The 15,481-nt window shown below is 43.0% G+C and overlaps 1 protein-coding gene across 1 annotated transcript in view; it reads left to right on the plus strand.

Moving 5' to 3' along the window:
- LOC126457247 (enhancer of mRNA-decapping protein 4) overlaps positions 1–15,481 on the plus strand; it is a 164,908-nt gene that overhangs the window by 31,234 nt on the left and 118,193 nt on the right. Inside the window, exons 3-4 of the mRNA XM_050093399.1 lie at positions 9,639–9,841; positions 9,983–10,175. Coding sequence (XP_049949356.1) covers positions 9,639–9,841; positions 9,983–10,175 — 396 coding nt within the window. The remainder of the gene's footprint in view (positions 1–9,638; positions 9,842–9,982; positions 10,176–15,481) is intronic.

Here is a 15,481-nt window from a genome sequence, read left to right on the forward strand (position 1 = left end):
GGACAAGTTCAGTAGCTACAGAAATTCAGAAACATGGAAAGAATTTCACGAAGTTCAGAAACTAGCATCGAAGGAAATCAGAAGGGAAAAACGAGCATATGACAATAACAGACTAAAAGAAATTGAGGAAGATTTCAAAAGAAATAACACAAGAAATTTTTACAGAACTTTCAAAGAAAATATTAAGGGCTATCAACCCCCTAGCCTCTGCTTCCGAAGAACAGATGGATCCCTGGAAACAAACACAAAAGAAAACTGTAAAATTCTCAAACATTACTTTGATAAACTTCTTAATTGCAAAAAACCTACAGGAAAATTAACATTCCAAAAGACCACATCTAATGCTGATTCTGATCCACCCACAATAGAAGAGATAGAGGAAATCATAAAACAAATGAAAAATAACAGAGCTGCCGGAGAAGATGGTATTATCGCCGAGATCTGGAAACTCCAAGATGAAAACATCACCAAAAAAATCCATAAGATTATCTCCGAAATTTGGATCACAGAGAAAGTGCCAGAGGAATGGAAATGTGCATTGATCCATCCGTTACATAAAAAGGGTGATAAGTCAGATCCAAACAATTACAGAGGCATTTCGCTAGTACCAGTTACATACAAAATTTTCTCTAAGGTGCTATTAAACAGACTAGAACCACAAGCAGATCTGCAAATTGGGGAATACCAGGCAGGCTTCAGAAAAGGGAGATCATGCATCGAACAGATCTGGAACTTGAGAACACTTTTGAAAGTCAGACAGGCAAGAAACACTGTAGTTACCTTTGTGGACTTTAAAAAAGCATATGATTCCATAGACAGACAGACACTCTTTGACGTACTGGAAGAATATGGTATCGACAGAAAAACCAGGGCACTTATACAACAGACGCTTACAGACACTACCTCCAAGATTAAGTTCATGGGAGAAATTTCGGAACCCTTCCACATACACACAGGTGTCCAACAAGGAGACGGGCTCTCACCAATCCTGTTCAACATGGTGTTAGACAAAATACAAAATTATCAAGCAGTGGGAGGAACAAGTTAAAGGAATACAGCTGGGAAGAACACGTGAAACCAAAACAATCATAAAATGTCTGGCATTTGCAGATGATATAGCCATACTCAGCAATAATACACAGGAGGCAAAGGAAGCACTGGAATGCTTGCATGAAATAGCTGCCAAAACAGGTCTGCAGGTATCTTACGAGAAGACACAATATATGGAACGACAGACCAACAATGTACACACCATGCATACGGTATATGGATCCGTAGAAAGAGTCGAAAAATTTAAGTATTTAGGGGAGTACATACAAATGGGAGGATCAAACAAGGCGGCTAACATGGAACGAACGAAGAAACTCCAGAAGGCATACAAACTCACATGGTCACATTATAATAAGAAAAGCATATCGAGGCAGGCCAAACTTAGGCACTACAAAACAGTTGTAATACCAGAAGCATTGTACGCGTCAGAAACAACCACAATTGGAGCATCAGGCATCATAGACACAGAAAAAATAGAACGCAAAATTCTCAGAAAAATATTTGGACCAATTCACAGAGATGGCATATGGATGAAGCGACCTACCAAAGAGCTGTACCAGCACACTGACAGACTAACAGACGCGATCAGAAAACGCAGATTAACTTTCTATGGGCACATACAGAGAATGGACAACAACCGACTTACAAAGAAAATTTTTGATGTAGTAAACAGCTCAAGCAAGAAAACAAATTGGTATCATGAAATAGACGAAGACTTAAGGCAGATAGGGATCAACAGGCAAATGATAGGAGACAGGAAATACTTCAGAAACAAAGTTAGGAGTGCAAAATTTATTGTAAAGGAGAGAAAGAAGAAAGGAACATTATGGACAGAGCAAAGGAAACAGGAGCACAGCCAAAGGATGAAGAGATTTTGGGAAGAGAAGAGGAAGAAAGGAAAGAAGTGAAAATTGTGTCATCATGTGATTTTCGAGTTCAAACACTGTCCATAAGGGCAACAATGAAATGAATATATATATATAATGGAAGGAAACATTCCACGTGGGAAAAATTATATATAAAAACAAAGATGAGGTGACTTACCGAACAAAAGCGCTGGCAGGTCGATAGACACACAAACAAACGGTAAAAAGGAGAAGGCGACACAAACACACACACAAAATTCAAGCTTTCGCAACAAACTGTTGCCTCATCAGGAAAGAGGGAAGGAGAGGGGAAGACGAAAGGAAGTGGGTTTTAAGGGAGAGGGTAAGGAGTCATTCCAATCCCGGGAGCGGAAAGACTTACCTTAGGGGGAAAAAAGGACAGGTATACACTCGCACACACGCACATATCCATCCACACATACAGACACAAGCATATATATATATATATATATATATATATATATATATATATATATATATATATATACAAAGATGAGGTGACTTACCGAACGAAAGCGCTGGCAGGTCGATAGACACACAAACATACACACAAAATTCAAGCTTTCGCAACACACTGTTGCCTCATCAGGAAAGAGGGAAGGAGAGGGGAAGACGAAAGGAAGTGGGTTTTAAGGGAGAGGGTAAGGAGTCATTCCAATACCGGGAGCGGAGGTAAGTCTTTCCGCTCCCGGGATTGGAATGACTCCTTACCCTCTCCCTTAAAACCCACTTCCTTTCGTCTTCCCCTCTCCTTCCCTCTTTCCTGATGAGGCAACAGTGTGTTGTGAAAGCTTGAATTTTGTGTGTATGTTTGTGTTTGTTTGTGTGTCTATCGACCTGCCAGCGCTTTCGTTCGGTAAGTCACCTCATCTTTGTTTTTATATATAATTTTTCCCACGTGGAATGTTTCATTATATATATATATATATATATATATATTTTTTTTTCAAGCTTTCGCAACGAACTGTTGCCTTATCAGGAAAGAGGGAAGGAGAGGGAAAAGATGAAAGGATGTGGATTTTAAGGGAGAGGGTAAGGAGTCATTCCAATCCCGGGAGCGGAAAGACTTACCTTAGGGGGGAAAAAAGGACGGGTATTCTCTCTCTCTCTCTCTCTCTCTCTCTCTCTCTCTCTCGCACGCGCGCACACACACACACACACACACACACACACACACACACACACACACACACACATATATATCCACACATCTACAGACACAAGCAGACATATTTAAAGACAAAGAGTTTGGGCAGAGATGTCAGTCGAGGCGGAAGTAAAGAGGCAAAGATGATGTTGAATGACAGGTGAGGTATGAGTGGCGGCAACTTGAAATTAGCGGAGATTGAGGCCTGGTGGGTAACGGGAAGAGAGGATATATTGAAGAGCAAGTTCCCATCTCCGGAGTTCGGATAGGTTGGTGTTGGTGGGAAGTATCCAGATAACCCGGACGGTGTAACACTGTGCCAAGATGTGCTGGCCATGCACCAAGGCATGTTTAGCCACAGGGTGATCCTCATTACCAACAAACACTGTCTGCCTGTGTCCATTCATGCGAATGGACAGTTTGTTGCTGGTCATTCCCACATAGAATGCATCACAGTGTAGGCAGGTCAGTTGGTAAATCACGTGGGTGCTTTCACATGTGGCTCTGCCTTTGATCGTGTACACCTTCCGGGTTACAGGACTCGAGTAGGTGGTGGTGGGAGGGTGCATGGGACAGGTTTTACACCGGGGGCGGTTACAAGGATAGGAGCCAGAGGGTAGGGAAGGTGGTTTGGGGATTTCATAGGGATGAACTAACAGGTTACGAAGGTTAGGTGGACGGCGGAGACACTCTTGGTGGAGTGGGGAGGATTTCATGAAGGATGGATCTCATTTCAGGGCAGGATTAGAGGAAGTCATATCCCTGCTGGAGAGCCACATTCAGTGTCTGGTCCAGTCCCGGAAAGTATTCTGTCACAAGAGGGGCACTTTTGTGGTTCTTCTGTGGGGGATTCTGGGTTCGAGGGGATGAGGAAGTGGCTCTGGTTATTTGCTTCTGTACCAGGTCAGGAGGGTAGTTGCGAGATGCGAAAGCTGTTGTCAGGTTGTTGGTGTAATGGTTCAGGGGTTCCGGACTGGAGCAGATTCGTTTGCCACGAAGACCTAGGCTGTAGGGAAGGGACCGTTTGATGTGGAATGGGTGGCAGCTGTCATAATGGAGGTACTGTTGCTTGTTGGTGGGTTTGATGTGGACGGACGTGTGAAGCTGGCCATTGGACAGGTGGAGGTCAACGCCAAGGAAAGTGGCATGGGATTTGGAGTAGAACCAAAGGAGTTGAGGTTGGAGAGGAAATTCTGGAGTTCTTCTTCACTGTGAGTCCAGATCATGAAGATGTCATCAATAAATCTGTACCAAAATTTGGGTTGGCAGGCCTGGGTAACCAAGAAGGCTTCCTCTAAGTGACCCATGAATAGGTTGACGTACGAGGGGGCCATCCTGGTACCCATGGCTGTTCCCTTTAATTGTTGGTATGTCTGGCCTTCAAAAGTGAAGAAGTTGTGGGTTAGGATGAAGCTGGCTGAGGTAATGAGGAAAGAGGTTTTACGTAGGGTGGCAGGTGATCGGCGTGAAAGGAAATGCTCCATCGCAGCGAGGCCCTGGACGTGTGGAATATTTGTGTATAAGGAAGTGGCATCAATGGTCACAAGGATGGTTTCCGGGGGTAACAGATTGGGTAAGGATTCCAGGCGTTCGAGAAAGTGGTTGGTGTCTTTGATGAAGGATGGGAGACTGCATGTAATGGGTTGAAGGTGTTGATCTACGTAGGCAGAGATACGTTCTGTGGGGGCTCGGTAACCAGCTACAATGGGGCGGCCAGGATGATTGGGTTTGTGGATTTTAGAAGAAGGTAGAAGGTAGGGGTGTGGGGTGTCGGTGGGGTCAGAAGGTTGATGGAGTTAGGTGAAAGGTTTTGCAGGGGGCCTAAGGTTCTGAAGATTCCTTGAAGCTCTACCTGGACATCGGGAATGGGGTTACCTTGGCAAACTTCGTATCTGGTGTTGTCTGAAAGCTGACGCAGTCCCTCAGCCACATACTCCCGACGATCAAGTACCACGGTCGTGGAACCCTTGTCCGCCGGAAGAATGACGATGGATCGGTCAGCCTTCGGATCACGGATAGCCTGGGCTTTAGCAGTGGTGATGTTGGGAGTAGGATTAAGGTTTTTTAAGAAGGATTGAGATGCAAGGCTGGAAGTCAGAAATTCCTGGAAGGTTTGGAGAGGGTGATTCTGAGGAAGAGGAGGTGGGTCCCGCTGCGACGGAGGAGGGAACTGTTCCAGGCAGGGCTCAATTCGGATGGGGTCTTGGGGAATTGGATCATTAGGAGTAGGATTAGGATCATTTTTCTTCGTGGCAAAGTGATATTTCCAGCAGAGAGTACGAGTGTAGGACTGTGCACATCGTTGTCTACCAACCCAAGTCCAACATAGCCCAGCTGCAACCAACACCTTGTCGCCTTTTTTCACACCTGATCTCCAGTTACTTTCCAGTTCACCTTTATCTCTCCCCATATATTTTTATTTTCATTTTCATTTCAGCCTCATGTTACACTTTCCACCTGCTAATACCATGTCACCCTCACAACACCCCCACAACGACCCCATTAAGTTTTATTTACATTCCCTCCGCAAACATGCTTTAGCCCTAGCCAGATTACGCTCCCATATTCTATTTTCTCAGGCTTGTCTGACATTTGGCATTACCCCGAAAGGCCTCACACTTAAAGTTCCCATCTCTGGCTGCAACCCTTCTTTCCATCAGCCCTATTCCAGTTCCAAACTGAACAATCCATTGCCCTCACCCACCTAATCCTTCACCTACACATCAACTCAGCCAATGAACACACCCGTCAACTCCTATCCTTAATAAAAGTCCTTAATCTTTCCTCTCCCACATCCACACCGGCTGTTCAGAGCATCCTCCTACAGGCCAATCGCAAATTAGAACAGCATGCCACCCTCCACCTCAAAAAACTATCCAATCTCCTGGTTTCCCACCTCCGGAAAGGCAACTCACTCACCCTTCACAACCTTTCCAGCAAACCTCAACCTCCTCTCATTGCACACAGACCCAGTCTCTCCCATCTACTCAATCTCCCACTTCCAGCTCCACTCCCCCCAAAACCTCAAAATTCCAATCAACACAATCTGGAACCACAACACCCTAATTCAGTAGTTAACCTTTCCTCCAAACCTCTCTCCCAATCCGAAACCTCTGTCCTATCCAAAGGCCTCACCTTCAGCCCCACTCCCAGATTCAACCAAACAGCCCTTGTCAAAGATTTACTGTCCTACACTGGTACTCTCTGCTGGAAATATCACTTTGCCACGAAGAAAAATGATCGAAATCCTACTTCTAATGATCCAACTCCCCAAGACACCGTCCAAATTGAACCCTGCCTGGATCAGTTCCGGCCTCCGTCGCAGCGGGACCCACCTCCTCTTCCTCAAAATCACCCTCTCCAAACCGTCCAGGAATTTCTGACTTCCAGCCTTGCATCTCAATCCTTCTTAAAAAACCTTAATCCTACTCCCAACATCACCACTGCTGAAGCCCAGGCTATCCGTGATCTGAAGGCTGACCGATCCATCGTCATTCTTCCGGCGGACAAGGATTCCACGACAGTGGTACTTGATCGTCGGGAGTATGTGGCTGAGGGACTGCTTTCAGACAACACCACATACAATGTTTGCCAAGGTAACCCCATTCCCGATGTCCAGGCAGAGCTCCAAGGAATCCTCAGAACCTTAGGCCCCCTGCAAAACCTTTCACCTGACTCCATCAACCTCCTGACCCCACCGACACCCCACACCCCTACCTTCTACCTTCTTCCTAAAATACACAAACCCAATCATCCCGGCCGCCCCATTGTAGCTGGTTACCAAGCCCCCACAGAACGTATCTCTGCCTACGTAGATCAACACCTTCAACCCATTACATGCAGTCTCCCATCCTTCATCAAAGACACCAACCACTTTCTCGAACGCCTGGAATCCTTACCCAATCTGTTACCCCCGGAAACCATCCTTGTGACCATTGATGCCACTTCCTAATACACAAATATTCCACACGTCCAGGGCCTCGCTGCGATGGAGCATTTCCTTTCACGCCGATCACCTGCCACCCTACGTAAAACCTCTTTCCTCATCACCTTAGCCAGCTTCATCCTGACCCAAACTTCTTCACTTTTGAAGGCCAGACATACCAACAATTAAAGGGAACAGCCATGGGTACCAGGATGGCCCCCTCGTACGCCAACCTATTCATGGGTCGCTTAGAGGAAGCCTTCTTGGTTACCCAGGCCTGCCAACCCGAAGTTTGGTACAGATTTATTGATGACATCTTCATGATCTGGACTCACAGTGAAGAAGAACTCCAGAATTTCCTCTCCAACCTCAACTCCTTTGGTTCCATCAGATTCACCTGGTCCTACTCCAAATCCCATGCCCCTTTCCTTAACGTTGACCTCCACCTGTCCAATGGCCAGCTTCACACGTCCGTCCACATCAAACCCACCAACAAGCAACAGTACCTCCATTATGACAGCTGCCACCCATTCCACATCAAACGGTCCCTTCCCTACAGCCTAGGTCTTCGTGGCAAACGAATCTGCTCCAGTCCGGAATCCCTGAACCATTACACCAACAACCTGACAACAGCTTTCGCATCTCACAACTACCCTCCCGACCTGGTACAGAAGCAAATAACCAGAGCCACTTCCTCATCCCCTCGAACCCAGAATCCCCCACAGAACCACCACAAAAGTGCCCCTCTTGTGACAGGATACTTTCCGGGACTGGACCAAACTCTGAATGTGGCTCTCCAGCAGGGATATGACTTCCTCTAATCCTGCCCTGAAATGAGATCCATCCTTCATGAAATCCTCCCCACTCCACCAAGAGTGTCTCCAACGTCCACCTAACCTTCGTAACCTGTTAGTTCATCCCTATGAAATCCCCAAACCACCTTCCCTACCCTCTGGCTCCTATCCTTGTAACCGCCCCCGGTGTAAAACCTGTCCCATGCACCCTCCCACCACCACCTACTCGAGTCCTGTAACCCGGAAGGTGTACACGATCAAAGGCAGAGCCACGTGTGAAAGCACCCACGTGATTTACCAACTGACCTGCCTACACTGTGATGCATTCTATGTGGGAATGACCAGCAACAAACTGTCCATTCGCATGAATGGACACAGGCAGACAGTGTTTGTTGGTAATGAGGATCACCCTGTGGCTAAACATGCCTTGGTGCACGGCCAGCACATCTTGGCACAGTGTTACACCGTCCGGGTTATCTGGATACTTCCCACCAACACCAACCTATCCGAACTCCGGAGATGGGAACTTGCGCTTCAGTATATTCTCTCTTCTCATTATCCGCCAGGCTTCAACCTGCGCTAATTTCAAGTTGCCGCCACTCATACCTCACCTGTCTTTCAACAACATCTTTGCCTCTTCACTTCCGCCTCGACTGACATCTCTGCCCAAACTCTTTGTCTTCAAATATGTCTGCTTGTGTCTGTATATGTGTGGATGGATATGTGTGTGTGTGTGTGTGTGTGTGTGTGTATACCCGTCCTTTTTGCCCTCTAAGGTAAGTCTTTTCGCTCCCGGGATCGGAATGACTCCTTACCCTCTCCCTTAAAACCCACATCCTTTCGTCTTTCCTTCTCCTTCCCTCTTTCCTGATGAGGCAACAGTTTGTTGCGAAAGCTTGAATTTTGTGTGTGTGTTTGTGTTTGTTTGTGTGTCTATCGACCTGCCAGTGCTTTCGTTCGGTAAGTCAAATCATCTTTGTTTTTAGATATATTTTTCCCACGTGGTTATATATATACCTGAAAACAAAGATGATGTGACTTACCAAACGAAAGCGCTGGCACGTCGATAGACACACAAACATACACACAAAATTCAAGCTTTCGCAACAAACTGTTGCCTCATCAGGAAAGAGGGAAGGAGAGGGAAAGACGAAAGGATGTGGGTTTTAAGGGAGAGGGTAAGGAATCATTCCAATCCCGGGAGCGGAAAGACTTACCTTAGGGGGGAAAAAAGGGCAGGTATACACTCGCACACACACTCATATCCATCCGCACATACACAGACACAAGCAGACATTTGTAAAGGCAAATATATATAATCTCTTGATTTAAAAAAGTAGTATATTGTAAGGTTTATAAGGTATACTTAATGGACCTGTGGAGTCGTTCCTTCATACTCCCAGCAGACAAGGCGGACAAAAACAGCCTATGCCAGTGAGGACTGTAAATTATTGGGGGTTGGGGGGGGGGGGGGGGGGGGGGGGGAAGAAGAAGAAGAAGAAGAAGAAGAAGAAGAAGAAGAAATGAGCTACTCTGAAACGTAAGTCAGTACAGTGTAATAAAAATGATTTAGACATTCCCAAGAAGCGACATAAAAAACATAATTGTTAGCAAGACATTATACAACTATTTAAAACATTTTTCACTCTCCTAGAAAAATGTTAATTTTTAACAAGGGTTGTTTTTGTTATGTAGTCATCAGTTGCCATAAGCTGCTTTGAGAACCTGCTATACTTCCCAATTATAAAATTTACATCTTCTTCCCTTTCCTCATCCATGGAATTTTTGTGATAATTGACACTGAGTAGTCAGTTAATAATGACAGTTTCCAACAGTTCTTTTACAGGACACGACGATACAAATTCAGTTGAAATTACTTCAGAAGATGTTACCATAATACCAAGTAGTGGAGAGCATCAGCCAAGTTCAAAAATTACACTGAAAAATATTGTTGACTTTAACTGGGAGCTCCGGTTTTATGCTGGGCAACTGTTAGCTGTTCATATTGGAGGAAAATACGTTGCATATGGAATAAAAAGTAAGTAGTGTGTTGACACTACTATTGATTGTCATTATTATGTTTTTGGATGTGGTGGTGGTGGTGGTGGTGGTGATGATGGTGGTGGTGATGATGGTGATGATGATGATGATGATGATGATGATCTGCTTTTTTTTTCAGCTGTTGGTAAGAACACTGGTTTTGTTAGAGTTGTTAACAGGGAAAATAATGGAAGAACTCTTCTGAAAGGCATGGCTGGAATGGTCCAAGATATAGCATTCGCACATATTCCATCACAGGTTGTGCTTGCTTGTGTAGATGAGTATGGAAACCTTCTTGTCCATCAAGTGGAAGAAAAGGGTGATAAAATAAGGTATGACCATTGTAACAGTATGTAATGTTGTTTGAGTGCACTCACTGTATATAGCCAAGGAATTCACACACACAGTAAAGTCAATGTTTGGCAAGCTTTGCTTTTTTTCTGCCATTTATTCATTATGATAAGCACATTGGTGGAGGCTTGTTTTCATGTTTCCTCCTCTTAATTGTGCTCAGTGCTGCTTGGGAAACACTCTCTGCTTACCCTATTGTAACATGTGCTCCTCCTCCTCACTGTACAGAGTTGTCGTCATAGCATTCAAAGGGTTACTGACAATCACTTTCCCCATGTACCATTCGCATATAAGTCAGAAAGGAGGGGGGGCAGTTGCTAGGAGTACCCTCTGCCACACACTGTAAGGTGATCTTTTGAGTATAGGTGTATATGTCGATGAATATTCAGAAATCTACAATTGATTACTGATGAAAACTTGACTTCCTAAATAGTGATCATCCACACAAATTTATTAATGTGCTTCTACATTGTTTGTATGTAGCTGTGTGGCTGGAAACATAACAGCTTTCACTAGGCTTTAAAAATTATAGCATACTGGATGACAGTCCAAAGCATCAAAGACTATTACATACCAAAAGTATTGTATCAACAGCTTGTGATTAAGACTCCAATTACAACTACTCTGCCACCGCTTCTAAATATTCTTTCAACAACTCCCATTCTCAACTCTGACTCATTTCACGCCACTGTTGCCAAGTTTCATGGTTCTATGTGTGGCAGAGGTGGCCAGTAACCTTACCTTTGAGTAAGGTAATACTGGGCCACTATGTAACTAATAAAACTGACTCAAAGAAAGTCACATTACTAAGAGACTAACAATTATTATTAATGGAGATGGAAGAAACTTTCATTTTAAAACTAGCGTCATTGAACATTTCATTACACAACAAGATAAACACCGAATGAAAAATGGTGCACCACAGTGGTCACAAACGTTCACACCATCAAGATGGAAGGTGAACTCCTTGGGAGTTACAGTGCGTGCAGGACATTCAGCTAGGCATCCACTCATAAAGAATCATCTACATCTACATTTATACTCCGCAAGCCACCCAACGGTGTGTGGTGGAGGGCACTTAACGTGCCACTGTCATTACCTCCCTTTCCTGTTCCAGTCGCGTATGGTTCGCGGTAAGAACAACTGCCGGAAAGCCTCCATGCGCTCTCGAATCTCTCTAATTTTACATTAGTGATCTCCTCGGGAGGTATAAGTAGGGAGAAGCAATATATTCGATACCTCATCTAGAAACGCACCCTCTCGAAACCTGCACAGCAAGCTACACCGCGATGCAGAGCGCCTCTCTTGCAGAGTCTGCCACTTGAGTTTGCTAAACATCTCCGTAACGCTATCACGCTTACCAAATAACCCTGTGACGAAACGCGCCACTCTTCTTTGGATCTTATCTATCTCCTCTGTCAACCTGACCTGGTACGGATACCACACTGATGAGCAATACTCAAGTGTAGGTCGAACGAGTGTTATATAAGCCACCTCCTTTGTTGACGGACTACATTTTCTAAGGACTCTCCCAATGAATCTCAACCTGGCACCCGCCTTACCAACAATTAATTTTATATGATCATTCCACTTCAGATCGTTCCGTACGCATACTCCCAGATATTTTATAGAAGTAATTGCTACCAGTGTTTGTTCCGCTATCATATAATCATACAATAAAGGATCCTTCTTTCTATGTATTCGCAATACATTACATTTGTCTATGTTAAGGGTCAGTTGCCACTCCCTGCACCAAGTGCCTATCCGCTGCAGATCTTCCTGCATTTCGCTGCAATGTTCTAAGGCTGCAACTTCCCTGTATACTACAGCATCATCCGCAAAAAGCCGCATGGAACTTCCGACACTATCTATTAGGTCGTTTATATATGTTGTGAAAAACAATGGTCCCATAACACTCCCCTGTGGCACGCCAAAGGTTACTTTAACGTCTGTAGACGTCTCTCCATTGAGAACAACATGCTGTGATCTGTTTGCTAAAATCTCTGCAATCCAGCCACACAGCTGGTCTGATATTCCGTAGGCTCTTAATTTGTTCATCAGTTGTTATTGTGGACAGTTAAAAAATAAGGATTAAGGACATGGTTGTTAAGGTAACTCAGGGGACATATCATATTTATAACCAGACAACAGTTTTGCATCTTCAGTATGGTGACAGGTAAAGGCCTATTAACACTTTTAGAACATGTTTTTTGCTTGCGTATCATGTCATTTCTGGAAACCCAGAGCCACTGTAGACTGCAATGTCTTTCAAAAATAACTGAAGAAGGAATGAAAGGAATTTTTGGTAGTTTTTGGAAACAGGATCTTTTAACTCTCAAAATGTCTACCTGCGTGAATCTCAAATCAGAATCTCCTGCAGCAAGAAGACTATGAACAGGGTCTCACCTCAAAAGACTTGTATTAACAAATACTATTTACATGTTCAAAATTATCCTTCAGTTCAAATATTCGAGCAGATGCTCAAAACTATAGACCTATATCTCTGACGTTGATCTGTTGTAGAATTTCAGAAAATTATTCAAGAATTTTGAACTGCACTTTATAAAGTGCGCATTAATTTTAGGTCTTCTTCTACTTGTTCTTGTTCTTCTTTTTCTTCCTTTTCTTACTTTTTCTTTTCTTTCTTTGACACTTACTTTTTCATGAGTGGCTGTCCTCTGTTCTGGGGCCACTGTGGCGTAAGCTACAGATCTTGTTTGGCCAATCTGGAAGAAAGACTTCATTGGCGTTGTTCTTGAAGACTGGGACTACCTGTGCACTTTTCCAATCATTTGGAACCTTGAATATCTGTAGTTTTTCTTATACACTATGTGGTCATATTGCTGCAGACTTACATGAAATGTGTTCATATATTATTATTCTTTCTTTTCTCAGACGTTATGTCTGGTCAAAAATGGAAAGTGACGCGGACCTTGATCAAGCGTGACTTCCTTTTAACTGTACGGTAGATGCTATATTGCATTTACGAACTTTCGGATGATTGAACATGTATCAATAATTACGGATTTCTGTAGTTGTATATATAAGTTTGGATGTAGCTGTATTGCATTGATGTAATGGTGGATATTGTGTGGTATGACTCCTGTAGTTGATAGTATAATTGGTATAATGTCAACTTTATCCTGATGCCACATGTCCTTGACTTCCTCAGCCAGTTGGATGCATTTTTCAATTTTTTCTCCTGTTTTCTTTTGTATATTTGTTGTATTGGGTATGGATATTTCGATTAGTTGTGTTAATTTCTTCTTTTTATTGGTGAGTACGATGTCAGGTTTGTTATGTGGTGTTGTTTTATCTGTTATAATGGTTCTGTTCCAGTATAATTTGTATTCATCATTCTCCAGTACATTTTGTGGTGCATACTTGTATGTGGGATCGTGATGTTTTATAAGTGTATGTTGTAAGGCAAGCTGTTGATGTATTATTTTTGCTACATTGTCATGTCTTCTGGGGTATTCTGTATTTGCTAGTATTGTACATCCGCTTGTGATGTGATCTACTGTTTCTATTTGTTGTTTGCAAAGTCTGCATTTATCTGTTGTGGTATTGGGATCTTTAATAATATGCTCGCTGTAATATCTGGTGTTTATTGTTTGATCCTGTATTGAAATCATGAATCCTTCTGTCTCACTGTATATATTGCCTTTTCTTAGCCATGTGTTGGATGCGTCTTGATCGATGTGTGGCTGTGTTAGATGATACGGGTGCTCGCCATGTAGTGTTTCCTTTTTCCAATTTACTTTCTTCGTATCTGTTGATGTTATGTGATCTAAAGGGTTGTAGAAGTGGTTATGAAATTGCAGTGGTGTAGCCGATGTATTTATATGAGTGATTGCTTTGTGTATTTTGCTAGTTTCTGCTCGTTCTAGAAAGAATTTTCTTAAATTGTCTACCTGTCCATAATGTAGGTTTTTTTATATCGATAAATCCCCTTCCTCCTTCCTTTCTGCTTAGTGTGAATCTTTCTGTTGCTGAATGTATGTGATGTATTCTATATTTGTGGCATTGTGATCGTGTATTTTTATTATTATTATTATTAAATTTTTTTATGAAAGTATGTTCAGTACCCGCTCCTATGACAATGATTGTCCTTTACTACGTTTCACTTGAGATAGGTTTTGTGACTCCCTGTCTAACAAGGATCGTGAACTGCATGGCTGAAGCATGTTTCAATATCACTTTCACTCTTAAGCACGTATCATCGTAATTGTACTTCTCATGTATATTGTCTGCATAGTGGAACGATATGACACCATGCATTCCACTTTCTCATCATGCAGAAACACTTATATTTCACCTGCCACTTCTTTCACTCTCTGCAAAATCCCTAGAGTTCCTGTCTGACATGTCAACTTGGGCAACTGTTGTTGTAGATACAATGCAATGTTTGCTTTGTTTATCATTGCCTTTGCTCTGCTTTGTATCAACACCACTGTCTGTGTAGCACTATTGGGAGTTTCTCATCGACTAAGCACTCAAACTAAGCTGCATAGCCTCGTGCTGTACTCACCACTGGATACCTCCAGTCCTTGCCCCCTGTTGCTATTAGCAGCCAGTATGGTGGTTAATGGTAGGCAATACGTGGAGTGTCAAATACTGTAAACATCATTGGCCTTTTGTGACCTCACACCCAAGGGGTTCCTTGTTAGATTCAATAAACACGAGTGTTAAGTACAATGATTCGCCTGATAAGTGGTCCCAAAAATTGAGATCTGTTGGTTCAATCTGTTTAAGTGGATTTTTTTGTCTACTCAGACCAGTACCTGCTGGGGTTCTCCAGAGAAATAAATTTAAGTTTTTAATGTATGCAGGTGATACAGCACTCTGTAAAAAGTGAAGTAGAGATTAGATAGTTATTTGTGGAGGTTGTAGAAGCGGCATCTAAATGTGGCCTAAAATTAAACAATCGGAAAAAGAAATATATTATAGTTAAAATTAGAGATGGATAAGACAAATGGTCACATCTGATAATCACAAACATTGCTTCGAACATGTGGAAGAGTTCAAATTTCTGGGTGCAATGATTGATGAGCAAAATCAAGACAAGTAGTAGTGGAAAATAAGACTGGAAAATGCTAACACAGAGTGTATATGCCCCGAGACAACAGGGAAATCCGGAAAAACTCCCCCCCCCCCCCCCCATCTTGGAGAAATCCGTGGAAAACCCAGGACTTTTTTTAGAATTCTGGGAGTTTTTCATTTTTTTTTTTATTTTTTATTTTTTTTTTTTTTATTTTTTTTTTTTCCCAGTTAAATTTTTGTGATT

Source organism: Schistocerca serialis, chromosome 2 (genome assembly GCF_023864345.2).
Source record: "Schistocerca serialis cubense isolate TAMUIC-IGC-003099 chromosome 2, iqSchSeri2.2, whole genome shotgun sequence".
Lineage (NCBI taxonomy): Eukaryota > Metazoa > Arthropoda > Insecta > Orthoptera > Acrididae > Schistocerca > Schistocerca serialis.